Genomic DNA, 19,408 nt, shown 5'->3' on the forward strand with positions numbered 1-19,408 from the left:
CAGCCTCCTTTAAAGTATCTGTAGAGAGCATTATGAAAGCTGGGAAAGATCCTCACAATGATCTGGTCCAACCCGGTGTGCAGAACACCGTGATGCTTGGCAGGAGAGGACAGATTGGGGCTAGGGAGGTGATTGTCCCCCTGGACTCAGCTCTGCTGAGGCTCACCTTGAGTACTGTGTTCAGTTTTGGGCCCCTCAACATGGAGGTGCTCAAGCGAGTCCAGAGAAGGGCGACGAAGCTGCTGAGGGGCCTGGAGAACAAGTCCTACGAGGAGCGGCTGAGGGAGCTGGGCTTGTTCAGCCTGGAGAAGAGGAGGCTCAGGGGTGACCTTATTGCTCTCTACAGGTACCTTAAAGGAGGCTGTAGCGAGGTGGAGTTGGTCTGTTCTCCCACCTGCCTGGTGACAGGACGAGGGGGAATGGGCTAAAGTTGTGCCAGGGGAGTTTTAGGTTGGATGTTAGGAAGAACTTCTTTACCAAAAGGGTTGTGAGGCACTGGAACAGGCTGCCCAGGGAAGTGGTGGAGTCACCATCCCTGGAAGTCTTTAAAAGACGTTTAGATGTAGAGCTTAGGGATGTGGTTTAGTGGGGACTGTTAGCGTTAGGTCAGAGGTTGGACTCGGTGATCTTGAGGTCTCTTTCAACCTAGATGATTCTGTGAACATGGTTAGGTTGGGCCTCAAAGGGAGATGGAGGTTTGGACGTGCTGGAAGAGCAGCAAAGAAGAAATGGAGGGCTGCTACTGAGCAGGCGGTGTGGGCGGGTTGGTGAGGGGAGGCATACGGCTCAGGCTGCCAAGGAGCATTGCATGTGTTTAGGATGTGGAGAAGAAAACATTGCAGTGGTTGCAGCAGGAGGTAGCAAAGAGGCTTTAGGCCAGGTTTGCCAGTAAGAATGGTAACAGATTGGTTGTGAGCCTGTGGGGGGTAGAAGGAAGGGGCTAGGAGCTGGGTGCTGCATGACGTGTGGGACGGAGGATGACGAGGCAATAGGGAGCGCGTTACTGGTATTGGCAGTGAAACTGAAAAGGGAAAGTGAGGCTAAGCCAAGGCAACGCTATACTTAATTACCTTAAGACAGTGATAAGAGAGTTACCGAGGTTAACCCAGGAGGGAGTATCTGTGCATCCCAGGCCACCGGCACATCCACAGCTGTAGAGGCTCTTTTCCAGCTCATTAGCTCTTGCCTTCCAGGCTACCTTATCCCCCATCAGTGATTCCTCTTTAGGAATTTCAGTATGGGGATCTCAGGCAACTGTGGGGATGAAAGGGATTTCTTGCAAGCTTCTGTCACTTCGCTTTCCCTTCTAGCCCGGGTCTCTGTTGGAGGCTGGTCCAGGCCCTTAGAAGTGACCTGAAGGTACGTGTTAAAACATGGAAGGTTCGCTTAAAGACAGTTGTCGTGGGCTCAGGTGGAGAGGCCACGCTAAAGTGACCTGTGAGGTTTCTTTGAAGATACAAAGGCTGTAATTGGGAAAGGAGAGCTGGCAGCCACCAAGAGCTGCCTAATGCAAAAGATCTGTGAGCAATATAGCCACCAAAATGAGAAGCTGTCTTAGAAATATAAATTGGAAAAATAAACGTATACGTTATTTTGATGTGGAAAAGGAAAAAGAGAGCATAATTTTCCAAGTTTTTTTGAAGTTCAAGAGGGAAGCTATTAGAAAATAAGATCTTTGTTAAATAAGGTACGTAGCAGAAAGTATCTACCTACTAAAACGCAAAGAATGCTTTGCACTGAAGATTACAGCATGATTTTAACTTAATGAGTGGCAGTTGATATTATCAACTAGGCAGTAGTCAATTTATATAAAACACATGTTTTAATTCAGTCCAGTAGGTGCTGTGTATTATCAAAATTTTGATTTAAGCCTGCCCTGTAGTGATATCAAATCCTGGTTTTGTGTAAAAAAATAAATGAATAAATAAAAATCCTTTTCAAATGGCAATATGTGAACTACAGTAGATAAAGCAAACCTAATTAGTTTCAAAGATACTCCAATTTAGGGGCAAAATTTTTCTACAGAGGTTCATTTAATCCCAAACTGCAGCACTTCTGCCCCTCTAGTCCCCCTGAAAAATATCTATGTTATAACCAGTTCTTACTTTGGCTCAAACCACAAGTCTCCGTCTTCAGCTGCTGGGATGCTGAAGGGTCTCCCCTTACCCTGCAGTGATTTTTAAGGCCTTAGTGAGATTGTGTAATCCACTGTGTCCGTGGGATGAACATCTGTATGATTTTGTCACAGTCAGGCTTGTACATGTTCGGGCTTTTCAGTTTCAAAATAGCTGTCTGTCTCCTCTGTGCCTTCAGCCCTGCGTTATAGACAATACAGTAACTTGTAGAAGCAGGAGCATGCCTTTGATCACCTATACAGCTCCACTGATGGCAGTGAAGTTAGTGAATGAATGAAATGAACGAAAGAGTAGAAGCTTAGATCCCTTGTCAATGACCTGAGAGCAGCCCCCTTGATACCTCCCTGATGGGTATCTTCTCCACCCAGGAAGGAAAAGTTAAACAGGGATGTCTTCATATGAAGCTGGATGTGTGTGTCCAGGAATTACCTATTTTTTCCCTGATAACTTTTGTCATTTTGAGTTAAATTAATAGTTACATTACTAAGTTTTACTTGCCAAAAAGAACTGACAAAGCTTTAAGAGAGCTGGGAGACCTTAGTGGGAGGCACAGATTTGGTAGGTTGCTCAAGTATTTCACAGTCCAGGAAAGGATTCTGGTAAAGCAGCAGCAGGTCATAGCAAGGTTTTTCAGTGTGGGAGCCTTCTGAGAGGCCAGAGTTGCACAGCTGCTACCCCAGAGAGTATAGATGCAGTTCGAGCAGTCCTATTAAAGTCATTTGGAGTGCCTGCAACCTTTGCTGTTCTTCCAAATCAACACTTCCAGTGGTGACAGTGGAAATACAGCTTTGAGACATCAGTCTGGTTTATTTTTTTAAAACTTCTACGTAACAGAAAAAAAGAGTCAGTCCCCTTGCTAATTTTATCCTTCGTGTTAGGTCACCCCACTGCCTCCCGTGTTCTGATGACACAGGAAGAGTAAGTCCTTCTTTCGCCTCTCTGGCTGGTGTCCTGGCATCACCTTTGCTGCCCTTTGCTTCAGCATCTGCAGGGTAACGGGATACAATGAAAGGTAGGTTGTCTTTCAGACAGAAACCCTAAATTCTGTCCACAAAGGAAACCTTAGCTTGTAGGTCTGTGTGCTATGCGTTTCTAAATCCCCTGCTCTCTGCTTAGGGCTTTAGTTGAGAAGCTCACTGATTTCTAATCTAAACTCCAAGGGATTTTTCCTCTCATTTTAGGGGGTGGGGCGTGACTGAGCATACGTTCCCTAATATACCTAAACTGAATAACCTTTGAACATTTTTTTTCTTCTTGTATGAAGTCATTTTACCACTTAAGGGAGATGCTGGATTCACAGATCGACATCACAGAGTGTTGTATGGGCACGGAAAGCACACAAGGAGGCTTTGTGTTATGCTTTGGTGCTTTGCTAATATAACGAGCACCTCGTTCTGCACATCTCTTTAGCCTCTTCATTTGCTGAGGTACCCAACAAGGAGACCAACAATGGTGACTACCAATGAAGCACTGGCTCCTTAAATTTAAGCCTTCCGAGTCATCAGCCAGTTTATATTCAGACAAAAGGGTTCTTACAAAACTTGTTGATCATTCTAAGAAAAGCAAAAAAAAAAAAAAAAAAAAAAGGAAAAGAGATGTTTAGAAAACTTGTGACTTTATGTACATCTCTGAATACACTTTGAGAGCACATTTAAAATGTTTTAAAGCTGGAGGAAGCTGAGAGGGAAAGATTTATTTGTAAGAGTTGTAATCTCAAAACAAAATGCAGACAGGGTTGGAATACCAGTTTTGTAATGCTCGAATGCTATAATTCAATCTGTGCTGCTTTGTATTACATTCATGACAACTCAACAGTATTTCTATGCAGTCCTTCATCAGTTCTAGATTACATCATGCTGTGAATTGCTCTATCTGTTAATATTGATCCCTGTAAATCATTTGGTTTGAGGTCCTCAAATGTAAAGCTGTGATGTACTTCAACATGCAGTGTATTCACTCTGTCCTTGAAACTCATTTAAAAACAAACAAAGCTGCACTTGCAGAGATGATATTACCTTTCTGAAAGGTTAGGTTTACCCCTTCGGACGGTCAATAGCTGGATGAAAGCGTTCCACGGAAAGAATGAGAACGAAGGAGAAAATAATTGATTGGTGCTTGATGTTGACTGAGGGAGCCCTAGAGGTGCCATGTGCCTGAAGGGCTGTGTAGCACAGAGCCCAGTTCAAGGCAGTCATGCTGCTTTCAGGGAGAGTGGCCATGGGAACAGAAGCTGGATAGGTTGAGTGCTAGTTCCTGTATACTTACCAAGCTATTTTTTTCTCTCTAATTACCTAGGTTTTGCTTGGACTTCATATTCATCCATGTTCTTCAACCACTGCATGGCTTTGCTGTGAGATGAGAAGTGTTTGCTGCACTCGGCCTGCTGGATTGCATTTTGTTCTCCATCCATTTGTCCTGGGCTGAGTTTGATTGCGAGTGAAGGTTGGCTTTGTTTTGCAGACCCCTTTAGGATCCTTCAGAAAGAGTGCCAGTGTAGAAACGTCAGCATTGCATAGACAGATATCAAACTATCAGATAAATGGAAATTGCTCTGGGGGAAAAAAAAAAAAAAAAGTAAGTAATATTGTCTTATGTTAGAGATTGTTATTGGTCTTTCTTCATATCATTGACTCAGAGAAACTCCCACCTGAATCCATTTGGATATGGGAGGTGAAACTGAGTAAATACTATCAGGTTTGTGCACACAAACGAGGAGCATTCTGGTGCTTGCAAAAGGGCTCCGATGGTTTCCAGACCCTCTTTCTCACAGGGAAAGAGAAGACTGCTCCTTCCTTCCTGGCAAGAAGGGCAGCAAGTGCTGCAGATGGCAGTCTTACACCCAGCACCTGCTTGAATCCAGCATGTAGCTGGACTGGGCCAGGCCCTGTGCTTCTCTTGAAGCATACAGGTTGGTCAGAAATGGTATCCTTTTCTAGATGTGCTTTAGTCAAGGCTGTGGTAAAAGTGTCAGGATTTATCTTTGATGAGCATTCCCCAAAACAGAAATGATTGTTCCTCAAGAAATCAACAGAAAATCTCCTTTAAGTAACTGAAATAAAGCATACAGCTTTGCTGATGTGTTGCTTTGTTACAAAGTGTATTTCTGTGAAGGGTAGAGATTTGTCTTTGTCTTTGTCTTGCTGATCTAGGCGAGATCCAGCAAAACAAGCTGCTGGTGACAAGGGAAATTCAAGTTACAGTATTGGAAGATTCATGTCAGCGCATAACGAAAACATGCTTATGGAAGCTGCTAAATACGTGTTACTAGGAGCTGAGTGAAATCCTGAAGGCTCTAAATTTACATGTTTAAAAGAAAAGAGTAAACGTGTGCACACACAGCTGATGGATGTAGCTCCTGCCATGTACTACAGCTAGAGTTTCAAAAGTGGCTAGTGATTTGGCTTTATTTTATTTATAGGTGGTCTGTTCTGGAAGAGTCATCAAAGGTCCTTGCCTTTCTGAGATTGGCCTAGTCAGCTTTTTCTGAAAATGAAACTCTACTAGCGCTGTAGTGACGTTTTTAAAATCTCAGCTAATTTGCAGGTGCATGAACACACAGCAACAGACACGATCCCATAGATACAGACGTACATATTTCACATATAGAATTTACAGAATACGGAACAGGAGGCACCAGTCTTTTCTTGAGCAAGGGGTGCAGTTCTCAGTGCCTCGAGTGTATATTTTTCATTTAACCAACAAAAAAATAAATAAATTAGGGTCTCTTTGTGACTGAAGAGGAGAGAACATGCTGCATTTTACACAAAGCATATGCTTGCCTGTCAGCTGACTATTTCTCTAATACATCAAAATGATTAGATCATTTCTTTTTTTTTTTTTTAATTGAAATGAGAGCTTTACTTTTGTTGAATTATTCACTTCCCACAACTGTTGTTATTTCTCCAGCCTACCCTGAGTTTACAGCACTGGCTGAAGTGTTCTCAGCTGAGCAGGTGGGAGAACGGCCTGTAAATCGTCATCTTTATAAACGGTTCGTAAAACTTTTGGTGTTGAAAGGTAAGAATAGTTGAAGTAAATCTCAACAATGCTGACTCAAATGTTTAAAGCATTGCTTAAATCCCTTGATTAACCCAGCTTCTCAATATTTGACATGAATCAATAGCTCTGAGATGTCTTTGCTGTTCTCTAGCTTTGTAAATATTTATGTGGCCAGTCCCATGAAATATGATGCTTAATCCTGTTAAAGTAATTCTTTGTGTGCTGCACATGAAGACATATAAAGTATAATAGTTCCAGTCATGCTAGTTAAATAATTGGCACTAAGGATGAAATCTGCTGCATTTCTTTAGTAAATAACCAGGATTTATACAATTCAACTGTGAGTGAATGGAAAGCAAAATCCACCTTCTGTCACAAATCTCTGGCCAGCTGCTGGGGATGCAGATTGCCTGATTTTGGCTTGTTCCTGAGCCAAATAGTAGGCTTTTGTTCCAGATAAGAGGTGCTGAGAGCTAGATCAAGTGCTAATAGTGAACGGATGGCACCTCTATTAGCTTGTCCTCAGCCTTCCCTTGTTGGGATGTGCTGTAATTGTGCACTCCAGGGAGCAGGAGGATGCTCTGTCCATAGTTTCCAGGACCTGGGAAAGCCTTCTCTGGGAACAATGGTGCAAAAGGGTTGCACCAGCCCTACAGATTGTGGCTGAGATATTCCTGCTAATACACAAGATCTGCAGGAGGCCTGTATTTAAATGGTTTGGCTTATGAAGCACAGTGGCATGCTTGTTCCTAAGACACTGTGCATTTAGTCATTGTTTACTGATGCAGTCTGATTCATCTGTGGATTCTGCCAGGCTTTGCGGTTGTACTCCTTGCCTCGAGGTATTCCAGAAATAAAAGGGGCTGGGGAATAACAAGGAAGCTGGGAAAGATCACGGTGGCATAAGATGCGCAGAGTTGGCCACCAAGAATTCAGAAGTGGATCTTCCTTAGATGGGCTCTGTTCTCGTGTCAAAGTGGATCTTTCTGTGCTTCTAGGATGGATGCCTATCATACAAGAGCTCCTACTGGAGCATAGTTACAGGCTTTCCTGTAAAAGGATGGGAGAAAAGGGGTACCCAGTATGCAAATCCATAAGGGCCTGCCTTCTGTGGAATTTTTCAGATTAATTACAGATAAAATATATTCCTATGGGTTCTTTTAGGACTGTTCTCTAGCTTACAGGCATCCTGCCTAATAAAACGTGGAGAAAAAAGCGGTGTTTTATGTATTTAGAAGTAGTTTAGCTTTTTATTTGCTTTCTCGCTGCAATTCCCTTAAGAGCCCTTCAGCAGATGAAGAGATCTCCATGCAGAAGTGCTACGGTGGTGCTGCACTTCTGTAGCCCAGTTTGACGACCACGTAAGCCAAGCAAATAAACGTATGCTTACAAGAACAGCACATCCCAGAAAAGGTGATGTGGGAATTCAATGAAATTACTTCCAGTTTTCCTGACCGTATGTTTATATGGTCACCTGGGGGGGTGTGTTTGCCTATATATAACTACACACAATAAAGGTTGGGCCAAAACCCAGATGATTGCATTTGGATTGCTAACAGATTCTTCTTCAGCTTCCTTTCCATGTTCTGTTACGTTGCTTGTCCTTTCAGCTATTTCCCCCCCATCCCAAGCAAAGACTGAGTAGGAGCTGCAGAATGTGTCTTGTGTTTAGGGAGGTATTTAGAGGTACTTTGGAAGAAAAAATGATGTTTATGCACGAAGGCTTGCATTTTCAGCCATGCACGTCAAAGGTCCAGGAGGTCTGAAGTCAAATTGGAAATCGGGCTAGACGTGGTCTATCAAAACATCAAGTAAAATTTGTAGCACTGAAAATATAAAACTAATTAACTTGGTTAAAAAAAAAAAAAAAAAAAGTCTTTTAATTCACTACGACCAATAAATGTTAGTCTGTAGAGAGCAAGTTAACAGGGACACAAATAGTGATGGGGAAAAATTAATAAATGAGTCTTATGTACCTAGACATTTGCTCAGCCAACCAAGATTTCTAAAGGGTCAGTTGCATGTCTGGAAATGTAGCCACTGGTGTCTTAAATAGAAGACATGGAAGTAGACATGGGTTTTGATTATTTTTTTTTAAACTTCTGTATTGCATGATGTACCAAAAAAATAATAAACAAACAAACAAAAACACCAAAAGACAAGAAAGCAAAGAAAAAATCCTACCACATGAAAGCCACAGGTGATGTTGATGGAAGTGAAATGCTTGAAGGTCACATGCAAAGCAAAAATGTGTGAAAAGTATGTTGCTTCATCTGCAAAACAAATGTGCAGGAATCACTACATGCCTAGCAGGTATGAGGATTAAATGTATTGATCAGCCTTTTATGTCTTTTTAATAATAATCACTTGTATTTAAAAGAGGAAATAATGTTTTGTCATCCACATCTACTGGACAGCTTTTTTTGTCGTTCATGAGGAGCAGAACTCAGAATTCTTATTGCAAAAAGAAGCCAGACAGCAGATGAGGCAAAATGACATATTCAGGTAAAACATGAGCCACCAGCTCACTACAAGCAAGTTCAGTGCAATGACAGTCCTGCTGCCCTTCCCTAGGGATTGGGCAGAACTGCTCAAGAAGGAACAGATGGAAACAGCTGCCAATAGATGAGTTCTGGAAATGATTCAAGCCACAGTACTTGCTGTGGCTTGGGAGCTTGTGATGGGCAGAGCTCACTGAATGACTGGTATCTATGATTTTGGACTGGACAGCTATCAGTCAGTTCTTAGATACGGGACCCAGATAAAAATATTTTGGAACAAAGCTGTGTCTAGGGCATTCTCTGCTATCTTTGTAATTCCCAAGTGAGAAAGGAAAGTACATCTCTAACCACAGAGCTCTAGAACAACAGATTTATCTAACTTCAAGTGGAAAATCATGATCCTTCCTGCTCATAGACAGAAGAGACCTGAGGTCCGTAGAATCTTGGTTCTACTTGTACATGGACAATTCACTAGGTTGCATTTTAGCTAGCAGGAGCTTGCATTTTATTTATTTTTTAACCTAAATATCTTTCTCATGACAGAAGACAGCAAGAGAGATGTTGAAGACCTGAGCCTTGATGTCATTTCCTTAGAATTTGTACCAGGCAGAGCTGGCAGCAGAACAGCGCCTTCCTCTTCCACGCCTAGGCTGAAGTCAAAGGCCCATAATGCTTGTGAGTGAGTTTTGTTTTATTTATTTATTTATATATATATATATATTGTATATATATATATATGTATATGTATGTATGTATGTATATAGCACTTATCAGCATTTTGATAAACACTCTTTGGAACGTGTCTGATGGCAGGGATAGGAACAGGAGTTGGCCTGTTAGTACCTCAGCACTTCTGTTTCCAACCAATTTAAAACAAAACAAAAAAAAAATAGAAAGCCGCACAAACCACTGCGTCTTCTTTCTCAGAGTAGCCCTATGGTAAGAGGCTTCTTTAAGCTGTGGTTGCACATAGTACTAAAGATAAAAGAACACTGCTAATGTATTTTTCACGAATGTGCCTATGCCATAATTCATTCACTCAAAACAAGGGTTTCTCTTGACCTTGAGATCGATTGAACAGGTGGCAAAAAGATAAGTTTAGGAAAGTCAGTGACGCAATGCCAGTAATTTTGTCGTCTTGCATATTTTCTAGCATACTGTGAAGAATAAATAAATGGCAAAAGCTAAAGTGTCCTTGGCAAACAAACAAACAAAATAGTACCCTGTGATATTTTTACCTTTGCTTCCCCTCACCACACACAGTTTACGCCCACAGAGCTTGAAATATTAACCCAGCATGTTAATTTATTTCTTCCAGAGTTGCCCTGGCCGTTGGATTTAACATCTCTCTTGGAAGTACTTCAAACCAAATGGCTGGCTCCATCTCTAGCTTTGTTAATTAGGCACATTACTTTGTTGCTTTTTTCATATCGTTTAATGTAATTGGCATTTGTGCAGCTTTTTAAAGGCATGTTTGGGCCTACATTTTGTGCAGCTGGCTCTAAACTGCAAGCTATTTCAAGTGTCTAGTTCTCTAGAAGACCGCCTTCGAGAGCACGGAGCATCTGTGTTGAGTGCACACCATGCTTCCTTTCCAAAACGAAGGAAATGACTAGTGTGACACATGTCCTTCCCTGTATACGTTTGTATTTCCGTGGCATTATGTTTGTAATGGGAGCATTAGCCGGCCAATTTGAAGAATAGGACTCCATCTACAAGCTGTTGTGTAAACGCTTAGCTATGATACAGTCTTTATCCCAGCCACCTTTATTCAACTCACAGGGATACTTTGCCATGTAGACATAAACGGCTGTGATTTTTCACATAGAAGTGAATCTTCGCAAGCCATGAATTTGGCCTCGCTGTGATAAATCCTAAAGATAAGGGTGCCAACGCAGTGTCAACTGCCAGTAAAACCAATGAAGTTACCCAAGGCAGGAATTCAGTACGTTAACTTCGGTTGTCATGGTGTGAAATGCTCTACCTGAATTGGAGAAGTGATTTATATAAAAGTTTAGGAAGAAAATATATATGTATGCACTGAAGAGATCATGTAATTCCTCTTTTTCATAGAAATGCTTCCCTCTAGCGGCCTGAAAAAAAAAAGAAAGCACAAGTTTCTTATTAATTGCAATAATATAATTTCCACTCACGTGGCAGCAAGTAGGAATAAAATATGCCTGGTAGCGTAAAAGGCGCATGGATTGTCTGAGTTGCAGCCTCAGGAAACCCACAAGTAGCATAAGGCAAAGTAAAGAGAGTTGTAACGACAAGGCATTGCTTTACTGGTATACAGGCCTGCTGACTCTCTTCTGTGAACAACCAACTGAAAATGAGAAGCATTTCTCACAAACAGCAGGGTTGTAATGCTCTGCCACACAGTGCTAGTCGAAACCACCCATTTCAAACAGAACCACACGTGAGGAAACAGTCCTGAGCTGAATGCACAGGTCTCACAGGACATCTGTTCCCAAATGTCTCCTAAAAAGAAATAAATAAACACACAGAAAAACAACCATCCTGGCTTGCAGTCAGTCAGACATAGGGTGCTGCACACAGCGGTCGTCAGTGAACCAAGAGGACCCTTATATCCTCCCTGAATGTGAAGCTAATCCACAAGTAAAATTCAAGTCAAAGTCATTCAGGTTTTGTCTTTCAGATACATCAGCCGATTGCATTTGTTTGAGGATTCAGAAGTAAAGCATCCATGTGAAGGAAAGGAAAGGAATGTTTTATGGCCAAGGTGTAAGGTAGATGACCTTTAGGTATGTCACCTCTACACTTGCTAATGTTTTCCTTGCGTAGTTTGAATTGTTATTTCCAAATATTATGTTAAGATTGTTTCTCAGCTTGCCCTGTTCCACACCTGCAATTTAGGTGGAGGTGACTGTGCATGATGGGGTTTGTGTGCCACTGAGGACCAGAGGACCATGGCATTGCAAGCCCACTGTCATCTGCTCTTGTGCCTGTGCCTCATCTGCCTTCTGGTAAGTAACCTGTCTCCCCCAGCACCATTTCTAACAACTCAGGCCATACCCAAACGAAAATAGACCGATTTCCCCAGATTTGTGCATCAATAAAAAAAAATAAAAAATAAAAATAAAACCCTGCTATTCCTTCCAATTTTCTCCTGTTTTTTTCAAGAAGGCTCTTTGGTAGCAAAGTGCTTGGCATTTTCCTGGCGTATGGAGCTCCAGGTGGTGACTGAAGACAGTGAATATTTTTGCCGTTTCTCCACCGACTGATTTTCCATTATGAAGAGATGAGAAAACAGAACATTCAACACACCAGGAGTTGACCTCACGAAGAAATGCAGTCTGCAAGCTATCCAGCAGATGCCGCTGTTGGACAAAAAAAATAGCTCAAGGTCAGTTCAGGCTGCCAAGGGAGGACTGGTGTTTCCAGGGTTTTTATCCAGCACCTCCCTATCTGGTCCCTTAAAATTGGGAGACCCATTTTACAACCATGCTCTTGCAACATTAGCTGACTGCTGAGACCCAGACTTCTAAATGAATCTGATTCCAAGCCAAAAAAAAAACAAAAATAGTGGAAAGCTTCACTTCATATTCAGTATTTGCCTGCCTACTGACGAATATGGGGTCATTCCTTGAGTCTTATATAAAATACCACACTTGTTTATGTTGTTAAGACCCATATAGGAAATAAAAGTTCCTGAAGTTCCTAGTTTCTGATGGGACCTGGGTGGGAAGGGACAATGCGGAGGCTCTTCTGTATTACGCTAAGGCTCATTCTGTCCGTTGTTAGCCCTGAAATCTCAAATATTGAGTGGTGAGCCACTAGTCTCTACTTAATGTCATTCCCAGCTGTGCAACAAACTTTTTGAGAAGGGAGCTGCATAGACCAAGGAGAGAAAGTCATGGCTGTGCAACAGATTTACTGAAAAATGTGATTTGAAAGGCTGAGGCAGGGCTAGCAGTGAAGCAGTAGTAAGTAAGTAGTAAGTGAGGGACTCAGGTATACCTTTCAAGATGATCTCTTGGATGTTTGGCATAGGGCCTAGTATTTCCATACCAGAAGCTCAGCCACTGATTTCAAGGAACAAATTAATAATTTTAATCAAGAGGGAAATAATTTCATTTAACATGCAGGTGGTGTCTTGCTTCTGTCTCTGTTTTGCCTTTGGATGTGGCTCTTCAGGTGATGATAATGCTGCTTTTACGAGTGAAATGAGCAGGTTTTGCCCTGTGTGCTATTCGGCACTTTCAAGCATCTCTCCAAAATGCAAACTGCTTTTCCTTCTGCATTCAGTAAGGTCTGGTATAAGGTCTTTATCTTGTGCTGAAAATGACAAGTCATTTTAAAAGAGCAGCATCTGGTACAAAACGGCCAATTTAATACTGCTTTATTACTATTGGATGCAGATGATAAAATATTTTAAAAGGAAAAATATACCAGCAGTAGTTAACATTTTTCTTACAGCTAAAATTGAATTTTTAGTTTGTGAATATTTCAGTAGCAGTCTCAATGATAATTTGAGAAAGGGTGTATAATAACATTGTTATATAAAAAAAGGCAATTTTATTGCACTTTTTTGTTGTGTGAAATACTGACAATAAAGTTCCCTTTATTTTTGTATATTTGTAAATGTCCTGATGAAATTTCAAGACCAAAGCACCTAGCATACATAATTAATGTACATATTTATGCCCTTTCTCTTTATCCATTGTAACAGTTTAAATTTGGGTAAGGTAAACCAATAATGCTGGTTTCATCATGCAGCTTCAGCAGAGCTTTCTGAAGCTACCAAATCAAACCAAACCTTGCTAAGACACACACTTATCCTCACGTTCAAGAGCAGCTAATTTCCTTTAATTAGTAGTAGTTATCTGACTTTCTGGAGGTAGCCTTCCGCAGGAAGCATCAAACAGCTCTAAAATCTTCAGTGAAAAGTTTCACACCCACATTGGGGCTGGCTCTGCCTTGCCTTGTCAAGGCAGCTTGGGAAGTTGAAGGGTCTGGTTTGCAGTGCTCCTCAGTTTTCCCCAAGCTCTGCATGTCAGTGCCATTGGCCAGGTTCAGATTTTTTCAGTCTTCATCCTGCAGAATATTGAATGGGAACCCACAGGCTATACATCGATGGTTTCGTACTGTTGGTGTGCATCTGTAGTGCACCCCGGTGTGTTTCTGGAGACCCAGCTAGACTGCAGTTGGCCTTGCAGGGTGATCCCTAAATGCGTTTTCAGGCATTTGTTTTAAAAATATTGCATTAGAAATAGACGGGCAAAAATTGCACAGGGTGTACATTTTCCTTATTTAAGTTGAAAAATAAATATAGCTGTAATCTAAGCATGTATTTATCAGCATCGATGCCCTTTGGTCTTGCTCCTGTGGACTTCTCCCTCTCTGACATCAGTGGGAAAAAGATGGGTTCTGCCCAGTAAATCTATGAATATTTGTTTCATCTTTATCCATCCATCCATCTATTTTGGGATGTGCCAAATGCTTGCTCTCTGTTGTAACATTAACATCAGTATGTGGAAACTTGGGTGGCTAAAATAAATCACTGAAATGCAATATACATGACTTCACGTGGAACTGCATGTACATTGTTGGGCACCAGCACCCTGCGCCCGCCGTGCTGTGCCAGCTCTGCGGCGGGGTGCTTCCCATTGTGTCCTGTAGGAGCGGGGTCTCAAACTGAGACAGGGGCAGCTTTGTGCTGCCAGTTTATAAAAATAGTCTTTCTAGTCCCTGAGCTGGCAGAAGTATTTCTTGGTTGCCATGATCGTGATTGTGAATTTGTATCCATGATGCTTTTACCAGGCTCAGAGTACGGGGAAGGTCATGGCATTTCTCACAAGCATTTATTTCGTTGCGGGCCTGTTTGTTTGCTGGAGGCAATGAAATTGTTATAACTTATATGTGAAGTACCGATCTGTGGGGCTCTAGCAGTGTTTTTTTTAAGTTAAGGGTAATGGCTTTGATCAAAGTAGCATGGGGCATTTTTCTCACCTTAGCGGAGGCACTCCTGATTCATGACAGTATGAACGAGCACACCCACAAGTTCATTTCCTTTTAATATTTAAGGGAAAAATTAAGGTAAATAAGATGGGGGAAAGGGGTAAGCCTAACACTTACAGCCTGGACTGTTTTCTGCCCACAGCAAAGTCAATGTGACACCTTTACAGAGCTGGACATCGATGAAGGTGTAGAGGGGACAGCTCTGCCTCAGAGTCCCCTCGGCTCTGCACGGTGGTCCCGTGCCTCAGAGCACCCGTTCGTCATCCACTGTGGTCGGCACACACAACGAGGGAGCTGATGAGCTCTTCCCTTCTTCCTTTTTCCTGCTTAAGAGGTAAGAGCTGCTAAGTTTAAACAAAAGCCGTAAATCACAGGGCTATGACAAGGAACAGGTTGTTGAATATGGGCTGTAGCTGCTGGTTACTCTTGTCTGAATGTACAGATATGCTCTGCTGGTTACTTATCAATGACAATCTGCTCCAGGCTTAACCCTGAGCAGGGCAAGCTTGCGAGGTTACACGTGTATACTGAATGAAACATACCCCACTGGTAATTTTTAGCGAGGCTCTAAACAAGAAATAAATCCCTGGAGTAGTGTTGCCAGAGATGCATAAAGTTCAAATCCAAATTAAAACTGCCTTTCTTTGGCCTGAATTCTGACCTGAACTTGAGGAAAACCGTGATCTATACTTTGAACTTGATGACAGAAAATCACTTGAGATTAAATTCTAATACCTGATATGACCATGGTACAAACACTTGAAAATTAAAACTTGAATGGAAAAATCTGAACATCTGTCTCAGGGTGTAGGTCTTGCAAAATATGGTCTTAAGACTTTAACTTACGGTAGCTGCAAGGGACGTTGAAGAATCTGAGTTACCGAGACCAGTAGTTCTGATAAAGCTGTGTAAGCTCAAATCCTACAATGTAATTGTAAACTTGGGGGGAAGAGAAATATGCTTATTTACTTTACAAATCTGTTTTTTAAGGACCATCAGTGTGTAAGACTTGGTTTATAAATTGCTAAGATACTACGCAAAGAAGGTGGACCCCTGTTCAGCAACGCCGTTACACAAAGTAATTGAAAGTAGTGCAGCTGAAGCATGTTCTTGATTTCGTTGCTGAATCAGAGCCTGTATCTTCTTCCTGCCAAGGCAGCGATCTTAACACCACTCCTAAATGCACTAGTAATTCTAGAAGCCCTAATGAAAGTCAAGATAACGCCATAGATTTTATAAATAAGGGTCTTTATTTAGAATAATGTTGAAAACATTCTTGGCAACCACATTGTATAAATATATAAAGTTAAAGTTTGGCACAACAAACCAAGCAACATTAAATATTTTTTTCCTTTTTTTTTTGTTGTTGTTTTTAATCTTTTGTTTTGTTTTTTCCTTTTTTTTTTTTTTTTCAAAGCAACTCTTATTTACAATTATACAAAATGTTTTACAAAAAATGGTCCACAACCTTATTTTGGCCAGAACAAGGGGTAATAGGAAGCATCTGTCATGCCACTGCTGTTGTAGATTTCTGTTTTCCTCCACATTCAAGAGCCAGGTTCCTATTCTCCAAAGCCCAGATAAAACATTGGCCATTTCATGGTATACAACTTTATCTCTAGATATATTAAATAACTTTAGTTTAACAACCAATAAATAACTCGGTGTATTTTGATGTAATACAGGTTTGAAAAGTATTGTAAGGAATTTTGCATGATACTTTAAAACTGGAACAAGTCTTGAAGTCTTTTCAGTCTTAGAAGGCAGGTCTCAGAGCTTGGCAGAGTGGAGCAATTTCTTTTCAGTGCAGTCCAGCTGGACCTGCCTTTATAGCACTTGGTAGATAGGGTTGCTGCTGCTGCTCTCCTGGGGAAGAGGGGTGCAGTTGGTGGGGGAAGGAATTTGGGCTCCGCTATCATTCAGGCTTGCTCCTTCCTGGGGGGAACAGGGACTGCCTTCAGCAACGGTTTCAGCTGGAGGCAGTATGGGACATGTGGAGTTGTCTGTGGAAATCCTCTCCACAATGCTTGAGAGGCAATCAAGGCTGGAAACAACAGAACTCTTCCCATGCTTTGGATCTAAAGACAGACAAAGAGATGATCAATTTATCCAATGAGTACTGCGTGTCAGTAGGATGTAGTTCGTTCATAAAAACCCCAGCAAGTGGCTGAAAGTACTCATTTGTGAGCATATAAAGATTGAAAGGAAATGAGTATCAATGAAGGATGCCAATTATGACAAAAGACATTGTAATTTGCAAAATGGAAGGGACCTAAGCAAAATATGCTGCTTTTTGGGGAGGGTGGATCCAGGGATTCGCTTCAGCACATAAAAAGGAAATGGAAAATTGGAATTTCATCAGCAATTTCTCCAGTTTGGATCGGTGATATCTGGTTAGAACAGTCTTCATGCAAAACATGGTTAAAGACTGGAGATTAGTTGCTGAGAGGAATGTATTTTTATCCAGACGTTTTATTTGCAAAGTAGGAAATGCAGCTGTAACGCATCCCCATACTTGCAAATACATCTAGAGGAAATCCAATGCTTCTACAAGCATCAGCAGCTCGCTGGCTGAAAAGGCAGGTTCCTTTTTCAGCCCGGCTGGGGTCAGCTAAATGACCAGGGACAGAGAAGGCACAGGGGAGGCTGCTGCATTGGCTGTCCCCGTCGCCGTGTTTCTCACACTGCCACTGCAGCAAATACTCACCATTTGGTGACTCTGTGTAGTAGCTGCTGTCATAGCTGTTTCTTCTACGAGAGCTGCAAGGAGGCCCGCTGTACTCCATCTGGAAAGGAGAGCAGTCTGAGTGAGATCACTGGTTGGGGGGCAGCTTATTCCTCAAATCCCAAGAACTACCTTATTTTGTATTTCAGTCCCCAATTTTCAGTCCCCTAACACTCCAGTCCTGGCTAAAATGCTATCAAGTTTATGTCTTAGAGTGAGGCAGATCTTAACTTGCCTCCCCCCCCCAAAAAAAAAAAATCACCCCCAAAATATTTTGTGGCACAGCTGTTCCAAAAGGCAAGTTACCGCTGTTGTTACAACTAATGCTGTAGTTTTGCCAAAGAGATGAGGTTTTCCAGCATTCTCACCTGTTATTGCCCTATACATTCATTTTATGATAGGGAGTCCAAGGGAGGAACCAATCTTTTTTTTTTAATTATTTTTGAAGGCTTTTCCAAACGTGAGTTCCTCTTAAAAAGCCTTTAGTCCACCTTCGTCCCTTTTGATTTCCTTTAGTCTCTCTTCCCAGTTCCATTTTGTACAGAAAAGCCCCTAGTTCTTGACCAATATATTTATTTCCCATACTTTCATCTACCATGAAAAGAAAATAACAGGCAGTATTTGTAGGAGGGGTCATTTGTGTAAATCTTGTCTCCCACCTGCCCACTCTCTCAGTCCCATATATTCAGCTCTGAGCTGATTCTCCTCACCAAAAAATAGAAAATCATCTCAATGCTGACAGCGCCCTTGTGATCCCATCCCTGGCAGCTGTCCCGCATGCCAGGCACCACATCCCCACCACCCTGCGTCCGAGCAGAGTCCAAGCCCACAGCCCCAGCGATGAGATTAGGCTGTGAGACAGCCTCCCTGCAGCCCTTCTCCCCTCCCCATAACGAGGGAACAGGACTGAAAGCCTGGGGTCTTTTTCCTATTGCTGGGAATTGGGGAGGTGAAGTGTGAGGAGAAGAGGAAAACCGTTTTCAAACAGGTCAAGAAAGACGACAACTGTTGCTTAGACTGCCCTGTTATCATGACGAATGGCAGAAAACAAAACCCAGACTCTCTATCAGTTCCCCTGAGAGTTTTCCCCTGTAATTACCATGACCCTTTGGGACCTTCCTCGCTGCTGCCCCAGCAGAGGAGGTGCCCCGGGAGCTCTGAAGCACGAGGAGGGCTCAGACCTCACTGCGCTCCCTGGTACCCATCCCAGACCGCTCCCCTAGCACACTGCCTAACTTCTCCCAGTTTTGTGTTGTTTTTTGTTTTTTGTTTTTTTTTTTTTTTTCCCTGGGAAAGGCCCATAACCGATTTTTCTTCTTTTCCTAGACAGCCTGGCGTGGGGACCCTGTTGCTGCTGGACTTCATGGCAGGAGAAGGGAGCTCATCTTCTGCCGGGGGAGGACGTACGCCAGCAGCTACGGGAAGGGCAGGAGGAGGCGACTCGCCCCGTGACGGAGCTCGAGGGGCCTCGGCGACGGGGCACTCACCATGCCGTCGGAGCAGTTGGAGCGGGGGCTGGAGGCGTCCGACTCCCCGCTGTAGTGCTCCAGCACCGGGTAGTAAACGTCCTCCTGCTCCCGCAGCAGCGCCTGCAGGCTCTCGATGTAGCGGATGGCGTTGCGCAGGATCTCCACCTTGGGCAGGCGCTGGTTGGGGTTGGTGGAGGTGCAGCGCTTGAGGGTCTCGAAGGCCTCGTTGACCTTGCTGAGCCGCCGCCTCTCCCTCATGGTGGCGGCTTTCCGCCGGTCGGCGTTGGTGGTCTTCCTCTTGCACGCCTTGCACGCCCACAGCAGGCAGCGGCCGGCCTGGTGGTGCCCGCTGGGCGCCCGCACGTGCTCCTCCTCGTGCGGGTGCCCGTGGTGGTGGTGCCCGTGGTGGTGCGGGTGCTCCTCGGGCTTCAGCAGCCCCCCGACGTGCACCAGCCGGGGGTCCAGGTCCTCGAAGAAGTGCATGTCCGACGTGTTGAAGCACGGGTCGTCGTAGAAGTCGTCGGCGCCCGTGAAGGAGCAGAGGGAGCCCTCCGGCATCTCCATGGCGCCCAGTAAGTCCATGGGGGCGGCGGAGAG

General features: G+C 43.1%; 1 protein-coding gene and 1 long non-coding RNA gene across 3 annotated transcripts; one reads left to right on the forward strand and one right to left on the reverse strand.

Annotated features, from left to right (window-relative positions):
- Window positions 1-636: 636 nt before the first annotated feature.
- On the forward strand, window positions 637-19,027 carry LOC106015261 (uncharacterized). 2 transcript variants are annotated; one of them, XR_011809851.1, is made up of 8 exons: window positions 637-3,147; window positions 4,431-6,152; window positions 9,179-9,310; window positions 11,295-11,400; window positions 11,513-11,622; window positions 11,780-12,002; window positions 14,760-14,951; window positions 18,673-19,027. It is a non-coding gene; the product is annotated as an uncharacterized lncRNA (long non-coding RNA). The 2 variants fall into 2 exon arrangements; XR_011809852.1 differs by lacking the exons at window positions 637-3,147; window positions 4,431-6,152; window positions 9,179-9,310; ... (2 more) ...; window positions 11,780-12,002; window positions 14,760-14,951 and adding an exon at window positions 17,796-18,330.
- On the reverse strand, window positions 16,445-19,393 carry MYOD1 (myogenic differentiation 1). Its single transcript, NM_001310358.1, is given in 3 exon segments — window positions 16,445-16,695; window positions 17,325-17,403; window positions 18,830-19,393. Coding segments are annotated over 3 exon segments (894 nt in total).
- Window positions 19,394-19,408: the final 15 nt, after the last annotated feature.

Source organism: Anas platyrhynchos, chromosome 5, assembly GCF_047663525.1.
Source record: "Anas platyrhynchos isolate ZD024472 breed Pekin duck chromosome 5, IASCAAS_PekinDuck_T2T, whole genome shotgun sequence".
NCBI classification, from domain to species: domain Eukaryota; kingdom Metazoa; phylum Chordata; class Aves; order Anseriformes; family Anatidae; genus Anas; species Anas platyrhynchos.